Source organism: Miscanthus floridulus, chromosome 3 (assembly GCF_019320115.1).
Source record: "Miscanthus floridulus cultivar M001 chromosome 3, ASM1932011v1, whole genome shotgun sequence".
Taxonomy (NCBI): Eukaryota; Viridiplantae; Streptophyta; class Magnoliopsida; order Poales; family Poaceae; genus Miscanthus; species Miscanthus floridulus.
In genome coordinates, this window is record NC_089582.1 from 59,796,809 (window position 1) to 59,820,619 (window position 23,811).

The 23,811-nt window shown below is 49.1% G+C and overlaps 1 protein-coding gene across 1 annotated transcript; it reads right to left on the bottom strand.

Moving 5' to 3' along the window:
- Positions 1 to 21,780: 21,780 nt before the first annotated feature.
- On the bottom strand, positions 21,781 to 23,173 carry LOC136543796 (uncharacterized). Its single transcript, XM_066536148.1, has 2 exons — positions 22,738 to 23,173; positions 21,781 to 21,797 (listed from the first exon to the last, which is right to left on the bottom strand). Exons 1-2 carry the CDS (start codon positions 23,171 to 23,173, stop codon positions 21,781 to 21,783), a joined length of 453 nt encoding a protein of 150 aa, XP_066392245.1.
- Positions 23,174 to 23,811: the final 638 nt, after the last annotated feature.

Below are 23,811 nucleotides of genomic sequence, written 5' to 3' on the forward strand. Positions count from 1 at the left end.
CAATGAAAGCCAAAGCATGACTGCATGGTTTTCTAGTCACTTGCCAAGCCTGACAGCTACAAGTCTTTTCATCCAAGTTCGCTGCATGCCTGAATCTATTCACAGCTACTTCAGCTTTTGTAGGCCCACATATTAGAACCTCATGGTACTTGATACTCTTTGTTTTAGCATTCAAATTACTGATAATAGCTAGGATTATAATGCCTGACAGATTACTACCAATCTTGGACCTCGAAATGAACTTCTCAATGATCATTTGTCTAATATGGTCAAGCATTTCTACAATATGAAAGTCCTTAGTTTTTGACACTCAACTATTAAAAGATTCAGAGAGGTTGTTAGCCATGGGGGGGGTTGAATAGGCATGTTAAAACAAACACTCAAACTTTCGTCAAATTCAACCTGCTACACTATCGCTCTGTGCCCACGGCACTGCCGAGCCTAGAACAGCGGCACTGCCAGCACCTGCAGACAACTTCATAGCACAATTCAAAATCTATGAATGGAAACTTGAATCGAATAAATTACTGAGCTTCCTGTAGGTGTATGTAACACAGATCAACAACTAGAAGTGATAGGAACACCACACACAAGTAGATCGGCCACAAACCCTAGAAATCACCTCAACAACAATATGAAATGCAAATGATGTAAATCAAGCATAAGGTGACACGATGATTTATCCCGTGGTTTAGCTCGCCACCAAGGCTTGCCTAAGTCCACGTTGTTGAGGTTAGCCACTAAGGCTTAGGGCTTTACAACCCTTCCTCATTCTCAAGTCAAGAGACTCAACTCTTGAGATGAGGGGTGAGTTTACTAGCTTCAAGAGATGGTTATAAACCTCCCTGGGGGTGGCCACACAAGTTGGCAAGCTCCACGGGCGACGCTCTAGCCTGGCTAGGAGCAAAGCTCCAAGAGTAATAAACACAACCACCGAACTAAAACGTGAACCAAGTGCTCTTTTGAGTTGGGGAATCAAAACATCTGCTCTCTAATCGAGTTTGGGACCTTTTTCTCTCAATGATTGATGAGAAAATCAATGGAGAAGCTTGGGAGCTCAAGGTCATCAATGGAGGAGAGAGAGAAGAGAACTATGTTGTGTTCTGGTCAAATCGAACGATTGGAAGAAGAGAGAGACATTGGGGAGGAAGGGGAAAGGTATAAATACCCCCAGCTCCCAACGGTCACTTAAGTCACGGCAGTGCCGCTGGCTCAAGTGCGGCAGTGCCACTCTGCGGCAGTGCCTCTCTTCATGTGTGGCACTAGTCACACTAGGCAAGACAATAAGGGTACGAGTGAAGTGCTGGCTATCTTGGTTGTGAAATTGAGGGTACATGTGTAGGATTGAGCACTTGGTAGCACATGTTGGCTCAAGCATTAGTGTCCCCCTTTATAGTATGTCTTTTCTTGTACTCAAATTCAAAATATAAAGAATTTAAACCTCCTTTGAGTTTGAAGCCATCAACATTTGTAATTGGGGGCTCCTCCATTTCGTGTAACATCCTTGAATATAGATTCCCTGCTTGTCATCTCGATAAATCTCATTAGTTCTCTAATTGCGTGGTCATTATCACCAAAACCCACAATTAGGGCTTGATTGCACTTTCAATCTCCCCCTTTTTGGTGACTGATGACTAACCCAATTAGAGCTTACAAAAGATAAGAAATAAATACTGAGATTTTCGAGCCATGGGTGTAGAGCCTCTCCCTAAATATGTGAATGGAGAATTTGAATTCTCAAATTAGCATAAGAGGCAAAGAAGTACATTCTAGCACAATTATATTACAAGCTATAGCATAGATTAATACATGTCCATATGCCACACATATAGAGTACTTAGGTAGCATTATTACACATATAGAGTTTTGATCGCCTCTTAAACTCTCAACCTAGCGAAGTCTACTCTCAACGGATAAGAACATGAAGCTCCTACTACAGCAATCTTTCCATGGCATCGAAAATGTTGTTGATCTCTCTAATTTTCTCTAGCTTTGGCATAAAGCACCAAAAAGAGAAGAAAAAAAGAAAAAACCGACGAACTCACTCCTCATCTTCTTGGATGTTCTCCCAATCGACATCATCGCCACCAGTAGCTCCACCAGCACCTGTAGCAGTCTCCTCACCACCACCATCATCATCGTCATCGGAGGAGGACACCACCTGCCCTCCCTTGGCGATGGGTGCTCGAAGTGTGGCGCTTACGCCTGGTGCTCCACCTCAAGGACTGCAAGGTAGAGCTCAACGTCATGTGAGGGTCAAGCTCTGGCTGCTCCTACTGCTCCTCCTCCTCATCCTCTGAATCCGTGTCAGAGAGGCTAGGGAGGTTATCAAACCTCGGCTGTGACTGAGCTAGAGAAAGAGGCGGCAGCCTTGCACGCTCTCTAGCCTCCTGGTTGGCCTCACGTTTCTCCAACCGGTCCTCATATGCAGGTCCTCGTTGCATAGGTGCAAGTAGTGAAAATGGCCTTGATCCATTTCCCAAACTTCTCCATCTTCTTGTCCTTGCAAGGCCTAGAGCGAGAGGACTCAGACACATCTTCAACTGATGGAGAGCGTCTCACTGCCTTGCTAGCACCTGAGGCTTGGGTCTTCTCAATCTTGTAGATGGTGTGGATACCATCTTTGTCAAACTTGTAACCAGTGACCCTCTCAATCATGAACATGAGATAGGGGGCATAGGGCAGCCCCCTTTTTCCCATCATCCATGGCATTTCTCAGCTCACACCACATGAAGCGAGGGATATTGAACCTGTCACCTCCAGGAGCAAACCTAGCAAGCACATTTCTCACGTACCCATTAAGATCTAAAGCTGCTCCATCCTTGGGATTGATAGTGTGCTTGATTAGGTTGTTCAAGATGTAGTAGTAGCTTTGCAAGCCATTAAGCTGCCATACTGTTGATGCCCAGAGGCACACAAGGGGTTTTACTGTGTTCGTCTGGTATGGGAGTTTTGTGGGTGCCCACAACACTATAGGACAAATGTTGGCGCCCACAACATTGCTTGGGTTCTGACATGCCTGGAAGGTTATAGGGCACTCTTCTGACATGTCCTGTCGATACTGTCCTGTAGGTGCACAGGGTACGGTCCTCGGTATTGCGGTTGACTTTGAGTGCCCTGCCTTACTTGCTCCATCCATTTCCTAGTCCTCATCGAGCGGGCGTCCCCGGTCGGTTGGTCCTAGCTGGCTCCAACTGCGCCAGTCAGAGAAGAGCTATATGCAGGGGTTCGCTACGTCCCTGGTCAGAGACATGGGTCGAAGTTTGAAAGCGGTGTTTGGCCAGGCCTTCCGGTCGAAGAGGCGGGTCGAAGTCAGAATCAAGCACTGTTCCTCCTTGTCTTGGCCTTTCGGTCAGAGAGGCGGGCCACTGTTGGAAGCGAGCGCTGTTCCTTCTTAGCAAGACCTTTCGGTCGGACATTGGATCACCCTTCTGGCCTATCGTTTAGGTATTTGGGCTGGCCTAGGAGTTTGCACGTCGTTCGCAACATCGTCTACTGGGTCGAGCTTTTGTTGGGAAGCCAGTCCATGAGGGACCCTGGGTTTATGAACCTGACAGGAGTCCCCGAGCCCTTGGGCGATTCAGGTAGAATTGTCTGGGGGATTTTTGTCTTGACGGTGGGTGTGCGCGAGCGCACCCATGGGTGTAGCCCCCAGGTGATTTGGATAGAATCGTCTAGGAGTTTTTTCGTGTTGCCAGCGGGAGAAGTTTTGTTTCATCAGTGGGTGTGCGCGAGCGCACCCGCGTGGGTGTAGCCCTCGAGCCCCCGGGTGATTCGGGCAGAATCGCCTGGGGGGTTTTGTCAGCGGGCGTGAGTGTGTGCACTTTGGTGGGTGTAGCCTCCCTTTTCCAGTTTATGGCCCATCATTTCTAGGAGCGTGGTCCTAGGCATTTGGTCATGGCCAAGGCACTGGTTGAGACGGAGTTTCGTCTGTCGAGGTGTCGGGCGTGCCGAGGGTTCGGGCGAATTAGAGTCACAGATCCAAAGATCAGGCAAGTCAAAGTCGCTAACCAAGGCATCGGGCGTGCCGAGGCATCGGACAAGATGGACTCGCAGATCTAGGCATCGAGCGTGTTGGGGGATCGGGCAAGTCAGAGTCACGGATCCAGGCGTCGGGTGCGCTATGGGATCGGGTGAGTCAGAGTCACAGACCTAGGCGTAGCCAAGGCATTTGGGTGTCTTAAGCCCCTGAGCCCCATTGGGCTTGGTAGGGGTCGGTTGAGTTTTGTGCGTTACCCCATCCACGGTTTCTCACAACTAGAGGGGCTGAGCTAATGTCGCTTGCCTCGATGGCTCGAGTGACATGCTCGATGAGCTCGCTAACGGGTACATGCGAGTGAAATTCGGGTCCATCGTTCATGATGGGGTCGGCATAGCCCTCATGTGGCATTCCACTGCTCCTTAACCTGCAACCTGGCAGATGCCTGGGTTATTCCGAAGACCAACCCAGGTGGCCCGCTAGCCTCCCCTCGATGGAGATTTTGTGGGTTTGGCTCGAGGTTAGGATCAAACAAGAAGGTTGAGATGACCCTGTCTACTTCGAGGCAGACTGGGCGAGGGCCACTCGGGGCTCATCTTTGTTTTCTCCCCTGGCTCTGTTTGATGCAAGGCGGCCTCGAGCCCTTTGTGGGCCGGCCTTCGAACCCCGGTCGGTTGTTGCTCATGTTGAATGAGACAACTGCCGCTTCATGACGCAATACAAAGCGGTGTGATGCATTTAACTGCATATGCGATGCTTTTGGATGTATGGAATGAATGAATGCATGCATGGATGAATGAATGTTCATATAAAGAAATAGTGGGGGTTGGTAATGTTACCTTGATGACTCGAGTGATGGGGTTTGAGGAGCTCCTATCAGATATGTCTGATCAGGATCCACGCTTGTCGTTCATGACGGAGTTGGCATGACCCACCTAGGGCGTCCCTCTGCTCCTTACCTATCTCTCGGCGTTCGCTTGAGCCATCCGATTGACTCTGGAAGCTCGTTGGTCTCTCTTGGCGAAGATCCCATCATTGGGCCTTTCCAAGTCCCGCCTGGGAAGGTGGAGGGCCGCCTGCGTGTAGTGGCGCCTTGTTTCTTGCGCTCGACATGCGGTAGTGGTGGGCCATACCCATCCCATGTCCCGTCTGACCAGGCACTGTTTCATCAAGCAGGGTGTGTCCCATCGGTCAGGGCACGTCCCATCATATCCCATCCACATTGAATGGGGGAGGGGAGAGGGTTTTTTGCCCCCGTCATGTTGCCTTTCCCCAATCGCTACGCCTTTCACAATTGCTGTGCCTCTTTCTTTGAGTAGGGGAAGGGAGAGGGCTTTCGTTCCATTCCTTCACCTATTCCTCATCTGCCGCGTCTTCTCCTTCCTTCTCGCTAAGAGCGTTTGAGTGCCACGGTGGTTCCTAGGAGAGAAGGGGAGAGCGAGGGAGAGGAGAAAACTCATAGATCCATTCATGAACCCAGGGCGCAATGTCGAGATGGAGGTCATCCATCTTGAGGGAGTTGGTGCTAGCTGCCTTCGCCGAGAAGGGGTTTCTACCGCCGAAGGAGGTGGCGCACTAGAGGGCTCCTGCGGGGGAGGATTTCCCGCAACCTCGGGCCGACGAGGTTGTTTCCTTCCTCACCTTTATGAGCGTGGGTTAGGATGCCCCACACATTGGTTCCTGCACGGGCTCCTCAATGAGTGGGGCCTAGGGCTGCAGCACCTCAATCCAACTAGGGTGCTGCATATCGCCGGCTTTGTCACCGTGTGCGAGGTCTTCCTTGGGATGGAGCCGCACGTGGACTTCTTTCGGCAGATGTTCTCTGGGCGAGCTTTGTCAGAGGGGAAGCCGCTCATGATCGCGCCGGTGGGGGGCTTCATGCTATAGAAGAAACCGAGCGCATCGGGCTCGTACCCCATGTACACCCCCTATGATTCCAATTGGGGGTGGCACAGGGAATGGTTCTACATTAGGAACCCAGCGGAGGCGCCGTTCCCACCTTTCACCGGTAGGAGGCCGAAGAGGCAGGAGAGCTGGTCGTGGGGCCCCACCAGCCGGTTGAAGAAGGTGGAGATTATTGAGGTGGAGCTCTAGAAGCTCGCGCGGCATGACCTTGATGGGGTGCGAGTGTTCCACACCCTCTTCCACCATTGGGTTGCTTCGCTGGTGGAGAGGACGTGGCCGATGTGGAAGTATAATGGCTCGATGGACCCCGACCGTGCGTCGCCGAAGGGGCTGCCGAACAACGAGGTCTAGAGTCACCTTGACCGGGTGCTGTAGCTGAGGCCTAAAGAAACCTTTGATGGAATGCCCAGACCTCTCAACGCCGTGATGGTGTCCAAACTGGTATGCTCCCCTATCTTTACTCCGTGTTCTTTTCCCCTTTGGTCTCCTGTTTTTTTTATTTTGAGTCGCCTATTTCATAGGGACTTGGAGTTTACAAGTCTAGGCCGCACCTTTCGAAGGGGCCAAAGGGTGTGGCCTGGCAGGCCACCCTGAAGGAGGCGGTGGTTGAGATGATGAAGAAGAAAGTCGAGGAGGCTCGGCGGAAGCATGAGAAGGAGATGGAGATCGCCCGGCGTGTGCGGGCTGGGGAAAATAGGAGCGACGTTGAGTCAGAGCTCGAGTCGGAGGACCCCATAGAGGTGGGCGATGACATGATCTTCTCTAAGGAGGAGTTAGACTAGGAGGTCTTTGCGACCTCAGTGGAGCGTCGTGATCCTGTGGTTGCATCCGCTGGCGGCGAGCACGAGGTAGAGAGGCGCGACGATGTTCCCATGCCAAGGAAGCGTGTGTGAGTGCGGATGCTGTCATCCCCGCCTACTGTGGGTGCAGTGGGATAGGCCTAGCGGCCTGAAGAGCGGGCTCGCACCCACACATCGTCAGGGCTGGCGCCAGTGTGTGACCCACAACAGGAGGATGCCCCGCTAGCTGCTCCGGTTAGCGTGCCCTAAGCTGAAGGCCATGGTGATTCGCATGCTGAGTAGGAGCCGGTTGGGTCGACTACCCCCAGTTGAAGTGAGGGGGCGCGGGTCGCAGCCTGGGAGCGATCCTTGCCTGATGGGCCCATTGATGTCGGATCAAAGCTTTAGAGCCCTACCACTTCCGTCCCGGTATGCCTTCTTTGTTTCTTTTCAATCTCGCTGTTGAGTTTTTTGGAGTGTGACTGACCTGTACTTTTTTATCAGCGGCCAAATGCTGATGGGGCTGAGCATCGCCCCAACTCCCGTGTGGGAGGATTGGAGGCCCACCTTGCAGCACGCCATGGCGAGCGGCTGGGAGAGCAGGGTGGTGGCGGTGGGTCCTTCCCTTCCGGGGGCGGCGCCCCTCGGGTCGGTCGCCAGTACAGCGGTAGCGGTGGCGATGGTGTTGGCGGCGATCCCAATGGTGACAGCGGAGGCCGCGTCCAGCCCCTCCTCTACTGGCTATGGCGGAAGAGGAGAGGGAGACCGGGCTCCCTGCCTCGCTGGGTGGAGGGCCGCACGGCTCACCTTCCCGATCAGAGCTGGAGGTGCCAGGGGGAGATGCGGCTGGGCCAGAGCCGAAACGCCTACCGGTGGCCCATGAAATCGTGGTGGTGGAGATCCCTTCTGACAGTGAAGTAGGTGATGAGGTGGAGCCATCGGTGTCGTCGTAGGAGCTAGCGGTGGTCCAATTATGGGCTAGACCTTCTAGCAGCCTAGATGCCATCGACCTGGTGTGGCCCTACCCCGAGGACCCGAGGAAGGTTCAGTTCATCCTTCAGGACTCATATGAGTGTCAGCTCTAGGTCGTGCTTGGGGGGAGAGGACTTGCGATGGAGTTCGGTCTCACCCAACCTAGGGTGAAACTAGAGGAGGCCCTGGAGCGGGTCAAGTCCGTCTAGCAGGCGGTCTCGGTCAACCTGCCTCATGTCATAGAGGTGAGTTTTCTACATTCGTCCTTGACTCCTTGGTCTTTCATTAGTTGCCTTAGAATGCTTGTTTCTTGTTCTTCAGGGTCTGAAGGAGATGTCGAGCTGCAAGTCCCATTTCCTTCGGACGGAGCATGCTTGGGTCACTGAGCTTGAGCATGAACTGGAGTCCACCCGCCATGAGTCCCAAGACCAGGCGGTGGAGGTTATCAGGGCGTGGTAGATGGAGTTGCTCACGGCAGAGTGGGCGACCGCCGTTGAGCGGGGGCTTGAGGCGGCGAAGGTCCACCAGGCGGAGATCGAGATGGCGCTACAGAAGTCCCTAGCAGACACTAAGGCGGTGCTCCAAAGTTCCCTAGAGACCCTAGAGATGGAGCGGAAGGCCCGATCGGAGGTCGACCAGGAAGTGCTCGCGCTTCAGGGCCGAGTGATGGGGACGGAGGAGGCGAACACCCGGCTGTGCGAGCAGGTGACTCAACAGGAGGAGGGACTCTCCATCCTCAAGAGCACCCACCTCGGTACGTACCTTTTCTTCTTTTCAATGTGTTGGTTTCTTTGTTTAGCTTGATTCTGAGCTTGCCGTCCTTCTAGAGCTGGGTGGAAAGGTGGAGTCGTTGGAGTAGGACCTGGAGACGGCCAAGGCGACGATTGGTTGGAATGCGAAGGTGCTAGCCAAGTCCATTGAAGAGCGACATGCTCTCGAGGGGGAACTTGACCAGATACGTAATGTTGCCCAGCTTGTCGTCTCGGAGGTCTTCGTGTCGGCGCCAAGTACCAGCACGCCCGCCATCCGGCTGGTGGAGGTTCCAGATGAGGTTCGGGCCCTCATCACCGACGGGTTGTTTTATGAGACGTCGGGGGTGTTGACTTCGGTGGTGATGTACCACCCGAACTTGGACTTCGCCACCATCTACAGTGGTTATGCTGACAGTTGGAGCGTAGAGGACATCCACTCGCTTGGGTAGAGCTTGCTGCCACCCTCAAAGTTGGTGGCCGAGCAAGTCTCCGCGCAGTGGGTGATGGATGCTCGCCGTGAGGACATGGCTGAAGGCGAGCGTCAGGAGGACGTCGCCTAGCCTATGGATGGCGTGGAGCCTGGGTCAGAAGCGGACGTCGCCCCCCCTCTGTTCGAGCTGAACGTTGCCTAGTCGGAGGACGAGCAACCCCTACCCTCGCTGGTCAAGCCGGTAGCTGATGCTACCGGGGAGCCACAGTAGAAGTTTTATAGTAGAAATACTTTAGCAGATGTAAAAGATAATGTCATGGGGGAGCCCCCTGTGTAAAGTGTTTTTGTGTATTCATCAATACAACAACTTTGTTTTTGTGATGGAACTACTTCGTTCGGGGAAGCTTGTCCCGTTCGTTCCTTATTTTTACCTTGTCATAACTTTGTTTTTTATTATTTCTTTTTCGCACCTACCCGTTTGTCTCGTAGGCTGCAACCTTAAGAGCCTAGGCATGGCCCATAAGGCTTAGCTGCTCGTAACCGTAGGTAGAGGGGGGTGTGATCAGTTAAAATATTTAAAGCAAAGTTACATAAGGTAATTAAAGGAACAGACGAGCCTTTCATTTGGGTAAAAAAGGTATTTACCATATGATAGTAAAAAAGAGAGGTGGTATTGCACCCCCATGGAGCCCCCGAGCGACCTAGGCCGAAAGTGTTCTGTTCGGGGTGCTTTATAGGAGTAAACGTTAAGTAAAAAATGGTAAGATTAAATTTTAGGGGAAGAAACGACATAGCTGTTCGCTGTTCCAAGTGTTGGTGAGAACGTCGCCGTTGTCGTCCGTCAATCGGTAGGCGCCCGGCCAGATCACCTCAGTCGCCGTATAGGGACCTTCAGTCATCCGGATCCTTGTCTGCCATGCCCCCTTTCTTGGCTGTTGCCTCCTTGCCTTTTCCTTCCTTCGGCCCGCCGACCTATCGCAGAAAGCGCTTGAGGAGCTCGTAGACCTTATAGAGGTGTTTGACAGGGTAGGCGTGGTTGGAGCACGCACTCTCCATGAGCTCATTGAAGTGGTCCAGGAGGCCTTGCTAGGGCTGCTTGCCCGTGTGATCAGCCGTGGCGACCAACATGGAGTTGGCCGGTCGGCGATGATATTTCTTGTTCTTTTTTGCCCCTCTACGTGGAGGGGCCCTCGTCCTGATCCTCACGCTTGGCCTTGCCTTTGTCCCAACCTCCATTGAAGACCGCTTTGACCACCTCCTCGCCGAAGGCATGGTTCGTGGCGACATCGAGCAGGTCGCAGGTGGTATGGGGCTTTAGGTAGCCAAGCTTGTGGATTAGGGACTCGCAGGTTGTCCCAGAGAGGAATGCACTAATGATGTCCGCGTCGACGACATCAGGGAGGGAGTTGCATCTTTTGGAGAACCTATGGATGTAATCCTACAGGGGCTCGTTGGGCTCCTGTTGGCAGCTCTTGAGGTCCTAGGAGTTCCTAGGGTGGACATACGTCCCCTGGAAGTTCCCAACGAAGACCCTCTTGAGGTTCGTCTAGTCATGGATGCTGTCTTGCGGGAGGAATTCAAGCCATGCTCGAACATGCCCCCCACGCAGATAGGGTGGTACTGAATGATGAAGTGGTCATCATCCACTCCACTGGCTCGGTAGGCGAGCCGAAAGTCTTCAAGCCATATACCAGGGTTCGTCTCCCTGGTATACTTGGTGATGTTGGTAGGTGGTCGGAAGTACGGTGGGAATGACGCTCTCTAGATGCGTCGGCCAAAGGCCCGTGGTCCCGGGCCATCCGGGCTGGGACTCCGGTCGTCCGGCCGGTGACCGCGCCTGGGGTGCATTTTAGCACTCCCTACGATGGTCTAGCTGGGGTCTATGTCGCTTGCCGCTCGATGGACGTCATCATCATGCTGGGCCCGATGTTGGTTGCTGATGACGCTGCAAGCGTCTTGGTTCGGCCCGAGCCGCTTGTGCATAGGGGGCTAGTGTGGAGCGGGCGCAAGGACAGATCATGGCGCGGCTGTGGCCTCCTACGTCGTGCTTGGCGATCGTAGCGGTGAGCGGATGGAGTGATTCGTCTAGTGCGTCCCTACTCCCCTAGTGGGGAGAGAGGCCTCGAGTCGGTGTCGTGATGCGGAGCTCTCCGCCTGTTGAACGGCGGCGGTTTCCACCAGTGCCCGGAGGTTCCAGTGGATCGCGTGTTCCTAGGGATTGTTCGGCTTGGGAAGGCCACACAGAAGCATTGCCGCGATGGTGATGTTCTAGCCAGCCCGAGCGAACTATGGGGGATCGTTCCCCCCATCCACGATGTTGCACTGGACCCAGCGGGCGTGACCCCGGGCGCCACTCGCTGGGTTACGCGCACGGGCCGCAGTGTGGTGCACCGATCGTGCCGGCACAAGTGGCGGCTACTTCTACCACCGTTGTCGTAGCTCCTCGCTGTGCTTTTGTACGAGCGCAAGGGCCCACACACGACGGTTTGGAGGGGTGTGAGTCTGCAAGGACTCCGCTACCATCGGGGGATGTCATGGAGCGTCCACCATAGCGCACTCCCGGGATAGACGGTGGCTAGGTGCCACATCGTCGATGCTGGAGCCATCGCTCCCAACCTCGTCATCTAGGAGTTCATGGAAAGTGGTGGGAGCATAGCTCATGATTCCCATGAATTCTGATGTGAGAGGGGGTAGCGCTAGTGTCCTTCGGAGCCCCCGAGCATACGCATCCGCAGGGGATGCGAGGCCGTAGGTGAACCAGTCGTACGGTGGCTGTGGTGCGGAAAATTGGGTCCCTCAGGATAATCGGGGGAAGATAGTAAATAGCGAGTAAATAACAACATGTACATTACTCACAGCGGGGTTTGAGCAGAGCATTTGCTTGGAATGAAGCACAGGTGCCTCATCGTTGAAGTCGTCGTGTGTCTCAGAGCCGATGGAGGGCGCCCCTCCAACAGGCGTCGGAACAAGTGCATCCTCGTGGAGGTGTAGTACACTGAGCCAGTCGGCGACAAAGTCTAGGCTTCCGAAGAGAGGCCTGGGACGGCTCAAAGACGGGAGGCCCCTGCATCCGAACTAGTGGGAGTGCAGAGAACCCTAGTGAGGCAAAGCGAGTCGTATCGCTTGAGCCCGCCATGGCGAAGGTGGAGGAAAAGTGAGCCATCCGATGACCAAAAGTGTGAACGTACATCATCTTCCCCACGGAAGGCGCCAACTGTCAGTGTAGAAAATGACCAACACGTAAATATTTGTAATTTTGCTGTATGTTGTGATTGGATGTGGCCTAGCACTCAATGACACTGTGTTTATACTGGTTCAGGCAACGTGCCCTACGTCTAGTTTGAGTCGGTCGATGACTTTATTCCTGAGCCTAGGTGCTCGAAGTTTGTGTGGGATTACAAACGGATGGGAGAAAGATGGGGGGGGGGTACAAGAGGTCCGGTTGGACTCTGGTCTAAAGGGCCAAGAGTGATGGGAGCTCCGCTATGTGCTAAGTGTTCGAACATATGTTGTTCATTGGGATCCTTGGTCGTTCAGATCGTGAGTGTTGTTCGAGTTGTTGTGGACTGATTTTTTCTTCTTGGAGAGAGCGCATCATCTTTTATAGATGAAGGGGATGGCCTAACAAGTGAGAGAGAGAGAGTGTGTACGCATGCTAAGTTTTGTTGCCCACGCCATCGGGTGCAAGATGATTATAGGCGCCCATAACACTATTAATATCAGATGCATGTTGGAGGTTGCATCGTCTTCTTCTGGTATGGCAGACGTCGGTGCCTACCATACTGTTGATGCCCAGAGGAATGCAAGGGGTTTTACCGTGTTCGTCTAGTATGGGAGTTTTGCGGGCGCCCACAACACTGTAGGGCAAATGTCGGTGCCCACAACACTACTTGGGTTCTGACATGCCTGGAAGGTTGCAGGGTACTCTTCTGACATGTCCTGTCAATACTGTCCTATAGGTGCACAGGGTATGGTCCTCAGTATTACTATTGACTTTGAGTGCCCTGCCTTACTTGCTCCGTCTGTTTCTTAGTCCTCACCGAGCGGGCATCCCTAGTCGATTGGTCCTAGTTGGCTCTGACTGCGCCAGTTAGAGAAGAGCTGTAAGCAGGGGTTCGGTGCATCCCCAGTCGGAGACGCGGGTCGGAGTTCAAAAGCGGTGTTTGGTCAGGCCTTCTGGTCGGAGAGGCGGGCTGGAGTTAGAATTAAGCATTGTTCCTCCTTGGCCAGGCCTTCCGATCGAAGTGGCGGGCCGGAGTCAGAAGCGAGCGCTATTCCTTCTTAGTGAGACCTTCTGGTCCGAGATTGGATCACCCTTCTGGCCTGTCGTTTAGGTATTTGGGCCAGACCAGGAGTTTGTGCGTCGTTCGCAACATCGTCTGCTGGGCCGAGCTTTTACTGGGAAGCAGGTCCATGAGGGACCCCGGGTTTATAAACCCGTCAACCCAATCAGAGCTCACAAAAGATAAGAAATAAATACTACGATTTTTGAGCCATGGGTGTAGATCCTCCCCTAAATATGTTAATGGAGAATTTGAATTCTCAAATTGGCATAAGAGGCCAAGATTCACATTTTTTAGTGAAAGTGATGGGGCTTCGCCTACATCCATGCTCCTGTGGGGTGCAAGTAGTGAAAATGGCCTTGATCCATTTCTCAAACTTCTCCATCTTCTTGTCCTTGCAAGGCCTAGAGTGAGAGGACTCAGGCACATCTTCAACCGATGGAGAGCGTCTCACTACCTTGCTAGCACCTGAGGCTTGGGTCTTCTCAATGTTGTATATGGTGTGGAGACCATCTTTGTCAAACTTGTAACCGGTGACCCTCTCAATCATGAACATGGGATAGGGGGATAGGGCAGCCTCTTTCTCCCATCATCCATTGCATTTCTTAGCTCACGCCACATGAAGTGAGGGACATTGAACCTGTCACCTCCAGGAGCAAACCAAGCAAGCACATTTCTCACATAACCATTAAGATATAAAGCTGCTCCATCCTTGGGATTGATAGTGTGCTTGATTAGGTTGTTCAAGATGTAGTAGTAGCTTTGCAAGCCACTAACCTTGCCATCTGCACCTCTCCTGTCAATCCACATGTATGCAATGTCACGGATCTTAGCTCTAGCCTCATCGTGGATATAAGTGAAGCTCCGCTCTTCCTCACCAAAACCAAGGATCTGGCTAAAAGTCACAAAGTCAATCTGATAGTGCCATCCCTCAGTCATCTAGTGTATCTCATCAGTATAGATGTCATAGAAGAAGGTAGCAAGGAACTGGGCTAGCACTTCCTCATTCCAATTATACTAGAAGCTCATGATGTCAGTGAGGCCAAAAAGCTCACAAGCCTTGATTAATTTGTTGAATTTAGGCTCATTCTTCTCCTTCATTTCCTCCCATTCAACATACTGCATCTTGATAATCTTGGACTTCTTGGAGTTCAAGATCACAGAGGCATAAAAGTTGGAATGAAACTCATTCCAAAATCTATAGTCCACCCCCAAATCCTTTGGCTGCTCAAAAGGATTGTTCTCACGTGCTTCTTTCACCATCTTCTGCTTTCCCGCATAGTTGAGCATGAGTGTCAACTGGACGCCTCACGATCACCTCCTCAGAGTACTCTCTGATATAGCCTCTGTCAAACTCCTCAAGGTGAGGTGGAGTATCTAGGCAAGCACCGGGAGGAATGGTGTGGCTAGCCCTTTCCAAGTTCTCCTAGATCAACTGATCCCTCCTCCCCCTATCTCTAGCAGCCCCTCTGCCTACTACACTACTATTGCTTGTTGCTATCCTCCCACAACCACATCGAGGAGGATCCTTGTCAAGAGGCTTGGCCATCTTTCGCTTCCCCCTCCGGTCATCATCTCCTCTAGAAGCCATCTATGCAAATGGTCCAAATAAGAAACGTATATAAGGGGTATAAAAGAACACTTGAAAAACACTCCGAATAGATGAGATGATTCAAATCTCGAGTTAGGAAAGCACCCTGAACCAATCTTGGTCAGAGGGGGCGGCAGTGCCGCACCTAGTGCTTCACCTCTCTCATGATTCATTTCTTCTCAACTATTCAGACTATTTCTCAACCATTCTTCTAAACCACTAGACAATCTATCGGGTTCATAAACCCGGGGTCCCTCATGGATCGGCTTCCCAGCAAAAGCTCGGCCCAGCAGATGACATTGTGAATGATGCGCAAACTCCTAGGCTGGCCGAAACACCTAAATGATAGGCTAGAAGAGCGATCCAATCTTCGACCGGAAGGCCTCGCTAAGGAAGAGCAGTGCTCGCTTTCGACTTTGTCCTACCTCTCCGATTGGAAGGCCTGGCCGAACACCGCTTCCAAACTCCGACCTGCGTCTCCGACCGGGGATGCACCGAACCCCTGCTTATAGCTCTTCTCCGACTGGTGCAGTCAGAGCCGACTAGAACCAACCGACCGGGGACACCCGCTCGGTGAGGACTTGGAAATGGATGGAGCAAGTAAGGCAGGGCACTCAAGTCAACCGCAATATCAAGGACCGTACCCTGTACACCTATAGGACATGATAGAAGAGTGCCCTACAACCTTCTAGGCATGTCAGAACCCAAGCATTGTTGTGGGCGCCGATATTTGCCCTACAGTGTTGTGAGTGTCTACAACTCCCATACCAGACGAGCATGGTAAAACCCCTTGCATGCCTCTAGGCATCAACAGTATGGCAGGCACCGACGTTTGCCATACTAGAAGAAGACGACACAACCTCCCACATGCATCTAACATTAATAGTGTTATGAGCGCCTACAATCATCTTGTACCCGACGACGTGGGCAACAAGACTTAGCATATGTACACACTCTCTCTCTCACACTTGTAAGGCCACCCCTGTCATCTATAAAAGGGGGTGCGCTCTCTCCCATAGGGGAGAATCAGTCCACAACAACTCGAACAACACACACGATCCGAACGACCAAGGATCCCAACGAACAACAAACGTTGGAACACTTAGCACATAGCGGAGCTCCTATCACTCTCGGCCCTTCAGACTAGAGTCTGACCAGACCTCTTGTACCCCCATCTTTCTTCCTTCTGTTTGTAACCCCACAGCAAACTTTGAGCACTTTGGCTCAGGAATAAAGTCACCGACCGACTCAAACTAGACGTAGGGCACGTTGCCCGAACCAGTATAAACCATGTGTCATTGAGTGCTAGGCCACATCCGATCACAACGTATGGCAAAACTAAAAGTATTTACGTGTTGGTCATTTTCTGCACCGACATAATCTCAGAAGGAGTAGACCTAATAAAATACATGGAGTTGTCTACAATATAGGTAAAGTAGCTACATGTTTATGATAGAAATAAATCTAGTGCACAAATCCAACTAAAACAGAGAGTCATCGATGGAACATCATCTAAATTTGCAAAGTCATGCTATTGTGCGTGGCACTACTGCACCCAACATACATCACTACCGTGGGTACAGATGATGCTCTACCAATAAATCTGTGTTTTGATTCAATTCATCCATCAAACCTGCTTCTACCCAAATCATGCGGTCACTAGAAACCATTTTCCAATTGAAATAGAACTCCATGGCATAGATCAGGAGGGACTAGGGTTATACCTTGACTTGCTCATGGATTAGGGAGGAAAGAGGGGAAATGGCTCCACCTAAGAGCCTCAGTAGCTGCTGGCGATGACAAGGAAGGCCAGCAGCTGACGCGGCACCGCCGGGACATGGCACAAAGACGTGGGGATGGCGTGGATGCCCGAGAGGAAGATAGAGAGTGGCGCGTCGGGCAGAAGGGAAGAGAGAGGGAGTTACCCTAGGGCCGGATGGGTTAAGGGGAAAAGATGAGCCCCACGGTAACTGGCTGTTGTGGGCTAAATTCCAATTGGAATTCAAAGTGCGGCATTGCCGCTTGCCACACGTGGCACTGCCGCCTAACAGGCGCGGCATAGCCGCACATCCCAAAACAACGGGAAATAGCTACTAACTAAATAACTTTATATATATAGGATATGGACACATCTCAGGTGCATTATGATCAGTAGCAGGTAAACAATACAAATAATGATCATAATGTACTTGTAGCTTTTGATAAATCATTTTGAAGCACAATATTTAATTAAACCTTTGCAATTCATTTCTCCTATCCATGCTAGTTCATCAATCAAGGTGTGCTATAGTTCAAACCACGTTACAAGAATCAAGTATATTTAGCTCACTACGCAAAGCATAAAACCTTGACTCATCGAGATGCTTAGTGAAGATGTCGGCTAGTTGCTTTGTGGTGCTCACATGGTGAATTTTGATATCTCCTTTGGTTTCGTGGTCTCTCAAGAAATGATGTTGGATGTCTATGTGCTTAGTTCTTGAGTGGCTTACGGGATTGTTTGCGAGCTTTATGGCACTTTTATTGTCACACAAGAGTGGGATTTTGGTGAAGCGACATACGAAATCTTGAAGGGTTTGCCTCATCCAAAGTAGTTTAGCACAACATGCCCCGACTGCAACATACTCAGCCTCAGCGGTGGAAAGAGCCACACAATTTTGCTTCTTAGAACTCCAACACACTAGGGACCGTCCAAGGAATTGACATGTCCTTGAGGTGCTTTTTCGATCTACTTTGCAACCGGCGTAACTAGAATCCAAATACCCAAGTAGATCTAACTTAGAGCCCTTAGGATACCACAAGCCAAGGTTAGGAGTGTGTACTAAATATCTCAAGATTTTCTTAACGGCCACTAAGTGGCACTCTTTCAGGTTAGCTTAAAATCTAGCACACATGCACACTAAGCATAATATCAGGCCTAGATGCGCACAAATAAAGTAGAGAGCCGATCATGGAGCGATATACCTTAGTATCCACAGCTTTCCCTTCATCATTGAGATCTAGATGTCCATTTGTTGGCATGGGAGTTTTGATAGGCTTAGCATTCACCATGTCAAACTTCTTGAGCATATCATGGGTGTACTTCGTTTGGCTAATAAAAGCTCCATCCTTCATTTGCTTGATTTGAAATCCAAGGAAGAACTTTAATTCACCCATCATGGACATCTCTAATCTCTTGGTCATGATCCTACTAAATTCCTCACATAAAGAATGATTAGTACTACCAAATATTATGTCATCGACATATATTTGACACACAAATATATCTTTGCCAACTTTGCGAGTGAAAAGGGTAGGATCGGCTTTGCCTATTTCAAAGCCTTGTTTAAGCAAAAATTCCTTAAGGCATTCATACCATGCTCTTGGTGCTTGCTTAAGCCCATAGAGCACCTTTTGGAGTTTGTAGACATGGTTCGAAAACTTGTGATCTTCAAAGCCCGGTGGTTGCTCAACATAGACAAGTTCTTGAATAGGGCCATTGAGAAATATAGTCTTCACATCCATTTGGTATAGCTTGAAGTTGTGATGAGCGACATAGGCTAGAAGCATTCAGATTGTTTCAAGCCTTGCCACCGGTGCATATGTTTCTTCAAAGTCCAAGCCCTCTACGTGAGTGAAACCTTGAGCAACCAATCTTGCCTTGTTCCTTGTCACCACACCATTCTCATCTTGCTTGTTGCGGAAGACCCATTTGGTGCCAATGACATTGGTATTGGGTTGTTCCACCAAGGTCCACACTTCAATTTTTTTGAAGTTGTTGAGCTCTTCTTGCATGGCCATCACCCAATTTGGGTCTCCAAGTGCTTGTTCTACCTTAAGAGGCTCCAAAGAGGAAACAAATGAGTAATATTGACAAAAGTTTGCTAAATGTAAATGGGTTGTTACCCCCTTTCGAAGACTCCCAAGGATGTTGTCAACGGGATGATCCCATTGTATTGTTTGCCTTAGCCTTGGATGCTCAATGGCCTCTTGTTCATCTTCTAGACCTTCATCATCTTCTTGCTCAAATATGGGTTGTAGGTCTTGTCCACAAGCTAGAGTCGAATCAGCTGCTGCTGACTGTGTAGGCATGACACTACCGCTCTCAGGTGTTGCAACATGGGTCTGCTATTGTTCAGTATTAGGTATGTCAGTAGAAATGGGTGCATCAGCAACTTGAGGAACCTCCACTTCAGTGACTTCATCTTCTTGTGGTCTAATATCACCAATAGTCAATTGCTTGATTGCTTTACATGGTGGATCCTACTTCCCTACAACACTTGAATCAACTTGCTCCACTTGAGAGCCATTAGATTCATCAAATGTTACGTCTACCGCAATCTCAACTCTCCCGGAGGTTTTGTTGAAGACACGGTAGGCATGCTCATTTGATCCATAACCAAGAAGAAAACCTTCATCAACTTTAGGTGCAAACTTAGAGGTTTTAGGTTTCTTGTTAAGTATGAAACATTTGCACCTAAACACTCTAAAGTAAGACACCTTAGGCTTGTTACCGGTTAGAAGCTCATATGAAGTTTTCTTCAACTTCTTGTGTAGGTAGAGGCGGTTGATGGCATGGCAAGCGGTGTTAACGGCGTCGCACCAAAAGAGGTCTGTCGTCTTGTACTCATCTAGCATCGTCCTTGCCATGTCAATGAGTGTACGATTCTTCCTCTCTACTACACCATTTTGTTGAGGGGTGTATGGAGTTAAAAACTCATGCTTGATGCCCTCTTCATTAAGAAATTTCTCAACTAGAGTATTCTTGAATTCGGTCCCATTATCACTTCTCACTTTCTTGATGGGAAGACCGAACTCCTTTTGAGCTCTTCTAATAAATATCTTCACCTTCTCTTGAACTTGGCACTTGTCATACAAGAAAAATACCCAAGTGAAACAGGAATAGTCATCAACAATAACAAGACCATATTTGTTACCCCCGAGACTTAGGTAGGCGACCGGTCCAAAGAGATCCATATGTATTAGCTCCAATAGTTGCTTGGTGGTCATGATGCTCTTCGGTGGGTGAGGTATGCCAACTTGCTTTCCGGCTTGACAAGCGCTACAAATCCTATCTTTCTCACAGTGAACATTTGTTAGTCCAAGGATGTGTTCATCTTTTAGAAGTTTGGCCAAGCTCCTCATCCCAACATGGGCTAGTCGGCGATGCCAAAGCCAACCCATGCTAGATTTTGCCACTAAACAAGTCTCAAGCTTAGCTTTACTTTTATTGAAATCAACTAAGTAAAGCTTGTTCTTTAATCGACCCATAAAGACAATAGAGGAATCCTCCCTTCTAAAGACTTCCACACCCTTATCCATAAAGAGACAATTGTAGCCCATCTCGCACAATTGAGAAACAAACAATAAATTGTAACTTAACGAATCAACATATAATACATTTGTAATTGAATGCTCAAGGGTTATAGCAATTTTACCAAGACCAATCACACCCCCTTTGAATTGTCTCCAAAAAATATTTTCTTTTGAGTGCGTCATCGGGGAATATGATGAGAACATATTCCTTTCTCCAGTCATATGATTTGTACATCCGCTATCAAGCACCCAACTTGATCCACCGGAGGAGTATGCCTGAAAAACAAGTTTAGTTGCTAGATTTAGGTCCCCAACTTGACTTGGGGCCCTGCATGTTAGTCACAAAAAAACTTAGGAACCCAAATAGAAGTATTCCTATATATGTTGGTTTCCTTTCTAACATATTTGGCAACCACTTTTCCATTGCTGTTGTTCTTCAAAACAAAGCATGATGTCAAGCTTTATCGAGTGCATGGGTCTTTGGTTGATAGGCATACTTGTTCTTGGTGCCCCACGGTGATTCCTTAGGCTTCTGGAAAACCTATTTCTGCTTGAACACCTTCTTCTTGAGCTTAGTTTGATTAGGAACAGAATTGGTAGTCTTCCCATTTTTGCGGGGCACGGCACTACCGCTCGGGGACGCTGCACAACCGCCAGTTGTGTAGGCTGATCTGTACTAATTCTACCCTTCCTCTCAAATTGCACACACCCATAGCCATTCACTATCCTTCTTCCATTTGTTTTGGCTCCTTTTGTGTGTCCAAGCCCATGCTTGATTGAGGGATGCCTTCCTTGCTTGTATTGTGGACCCTTTTGTTCCTCTTTCTTTTTGCCATTGATTTGAGCCTTGTTAATCATGCACCCTTTACCAATGATCTCATTGAGCCTTGCAATCTCCTTTCTCATAGCCTCCATATTGGCAAGGTTAGTGGAATAGGCATTCAAACCAAGATTATAATATTTTCCACAACCTTGACTAGTGGAGAGAGTAGATGTTTTCTTTGCCTTAGGTGGATGTGAGTTGCTATCCCAAAGAATGCCATATTGCAGCTCAAGTTCTTTGTGCTTTTTATCCAAGTCACAATACTTTTTCTTGAGAGCTTTATTTGCTTTCTTTGTAATAGCATGGTCCTCTTGCTCTTTGGCCAAAGCCTTGTGCAAGGATTCCACCTCACTTCTCTCTAATGCAAGAGCTTCTTTGCTAGCAATGTAGAGATCCTCTTGTTGGATAAGAGTCTCTTCTCTAGATTCTAGCTCGGTTTGGACACTCTAAATCCTCCATTAGCTTAGTGATGAATAATTTGGTCTTTCTATCTAAATTTTTAGTTATTTGATCAATTTCTTCATCACTAGATTCATCATCACTAGAGCTATCACTAATATCACTACTAGAGATATCACTAGGAGGTGGAGGAGATTTGGCCTTCGATTTGGATTTTACCTTCTCACCCTTTGCCACAAGACAAATATGAGAGGAGTAGTAGTCATCATCGGACATGTTGTTGAAGAGCCTTGGTGTTGGGGATGACTTATGAATGGCAATGGTTGCAACCTTCTCATCCTCTTCACTTGTGCTCTCTTTAGTTGAGTCCCGTTTATGCCTAATGTGAGCCTCTCCAATGTACTTCTTGCTCTTTCTATGGTCGGCCTTGTCCTCTTTCTTATCCTTCTTGTATTTGTTGTCCTTGATCTCATATGGACACTTGGCAATGAAGTGATCGGTGCTACCACAATTGTAGCATGTCCTCTTTTTCTTGTTTGGAAACTTTCTCTTCACTACCTTGTAGCCTTGCTTCTTTAGCCTCTTGTGAAACCTGTTCATAAAAAGAGCAACATCATCAACCTTCTCATATTGATCACCATCATTTTCACTTTCACTTGAGGATGATGTGGTTTCTACTCTTTCTTGGACTTGCTTGATTGCTTTGGGCTTGCTAGTTGAAGCTTGCTTGTTGATCTTGGACTTGCTTGTAGAGCCTTGCTTGCTTGATTTGTTGGCTTTGAGAGCTACATCCTTGATCTTGATGCCTTCTAGTTTTTCTTACAATTCTCCAAGCTTCTTCCTCTCATTTGCTTCTTCTCTTTGCATATCAAAGGTCAAGATTCTCCCAAGTACATCATTGGTGTGAAGTATTTAAACTTCTTGTCTCTAATTAGAGTCACTACGGTCTCATTTCTAGGTGAAATAGCCTCCAACATAATCTTGACAACTTTGTGATCATCTAGCTCATCACAACCATAGCCGCTAATCTTGCCCACCATTGTCATCAACCTATCAAACATCTCTTGTGGCCCCTCTCCATCCAAGATTAGAAACCAGTTGAGCTTTGACATCAACAAATCAATTCTTGCCTTTCTCACTTTGTCAACCCCTTCATGTGCTAGGTGCAAAGTGTCCCATATTTGCTTGGCAACATCAACCCCAATCACTCTATTGTACTCATCACCATCCAAAGCACTAAGCAACACACTTGTGGCTTGACCATTGAGGTGAATGGTTCTCATCTCTTCTAGTGTTGGGTTCTTGGGATCAACCGGTGGCTCAAATCCATTGCAAACAATCTCCCAAATGCCGGGGGTGAATACCTATAAGATAGGCTCTCATCAAGTGCTTCCACTTGGCAAAGTTAGTCCCATCGAAATGAGGTAGCTTGCCCATAGGCACATTGATGAAAGACCTCCGATCATGGTTAGTCATAGGTATAGAAGAATAGTTAAAGGATACGGCGGCATATTTGTTGTTGTCGGTTTTGCCTTTTCCTTTCTTCTCCTTCTTGCCCCCATTCGATACTTGATAGGACTCATCATCATCTCCATCTTTGGAACTACTTGATATGTCACTTGATGAGGGATTTGTTTCCTTCTCTTCTTCTTCCTTCTTCCTAGCTTCTCTCCTTTTTCTTCTTACTTCTCTTTTGAACTTTCTTTCTTCTATTCTTTGCTTCTTGTCTTCTAACCGCTGCTGCTCCTTCTTCTCTCTTACTTCTCTTTTGAGCTTTCTTGCTTCCTTCCTTTTTCTTCTCTCGTCATCATTGAAAGCTCTTTCAGCATCGGTAGCCTCAAGACGTGATAGCATGGTGTTGCTTGCTGTCGACATACTCAACTCGTTGCTGTCGGTGTCGTTTATATCAACCCGCTCTGGATCAACATCCAGTGGCTTCACGCCACTAGTCCCTCCTCTGGGCTCCATACCTCATGTGGTGAAGTGCACACGAGGTAACCTGCTCTGATACCACTTGTAGGATCTTTGGTTAGCCTAAAGGGGGGGGGGGTGAATAGGTCTCTTAAAACAAACACTCAAATTTTTGTCAAATTTAGGGTGTGTTTGGTTGAGCTGTGGCTGTGGGAAAAAGCTGCTGTGGGCTGTGAGCTGTGGGAAAGCTGCTGTGGGCTGTGAGCTGTAGAAAAACTAAAAGTTGTTTGGTTAAACAAGTATAAAATATACCTTCTATCTTTATCTCTCTTTAAACAACTATGGAAGAGTTTTTTATTCCACCAATTTCAAAAAGCAGAAAGCTAAAAGCCAAAAGCAGGGTCAAACCAGCTTTCAAAAATATACTACAAAAAAGCAGCTGCTTCTAAAAAAGCAGCCTCCCAAAGCAGCCTCTTTGGTTGGGCTTTTGGCTTTTGGGGCCAAAAGCTAAAGCCAAAAGTCCAACCAAATGCACCCTTAACCTGCGGCACTACCGCTCTATGCCCATGGCACTACTGCTCTACGACACTACCGAGCCAGAACGACGACACTACCATACCTGCAGACAACTTCGTGGTACAATTCAAAAACTGTGAATAGAAACTAGAATCGGATAAATTATTGAGCTTCCTGCA

Excerpts from the sequence above, each read along its gene's own strand:
- LOC136543796 (XM_066536148.1), bottom strand. The coding sequence starts at position 23,173 with ATGGAGCCCAGAGGAGGGACTAGTGGCGTGAAGCCACTGGATGTTGAT.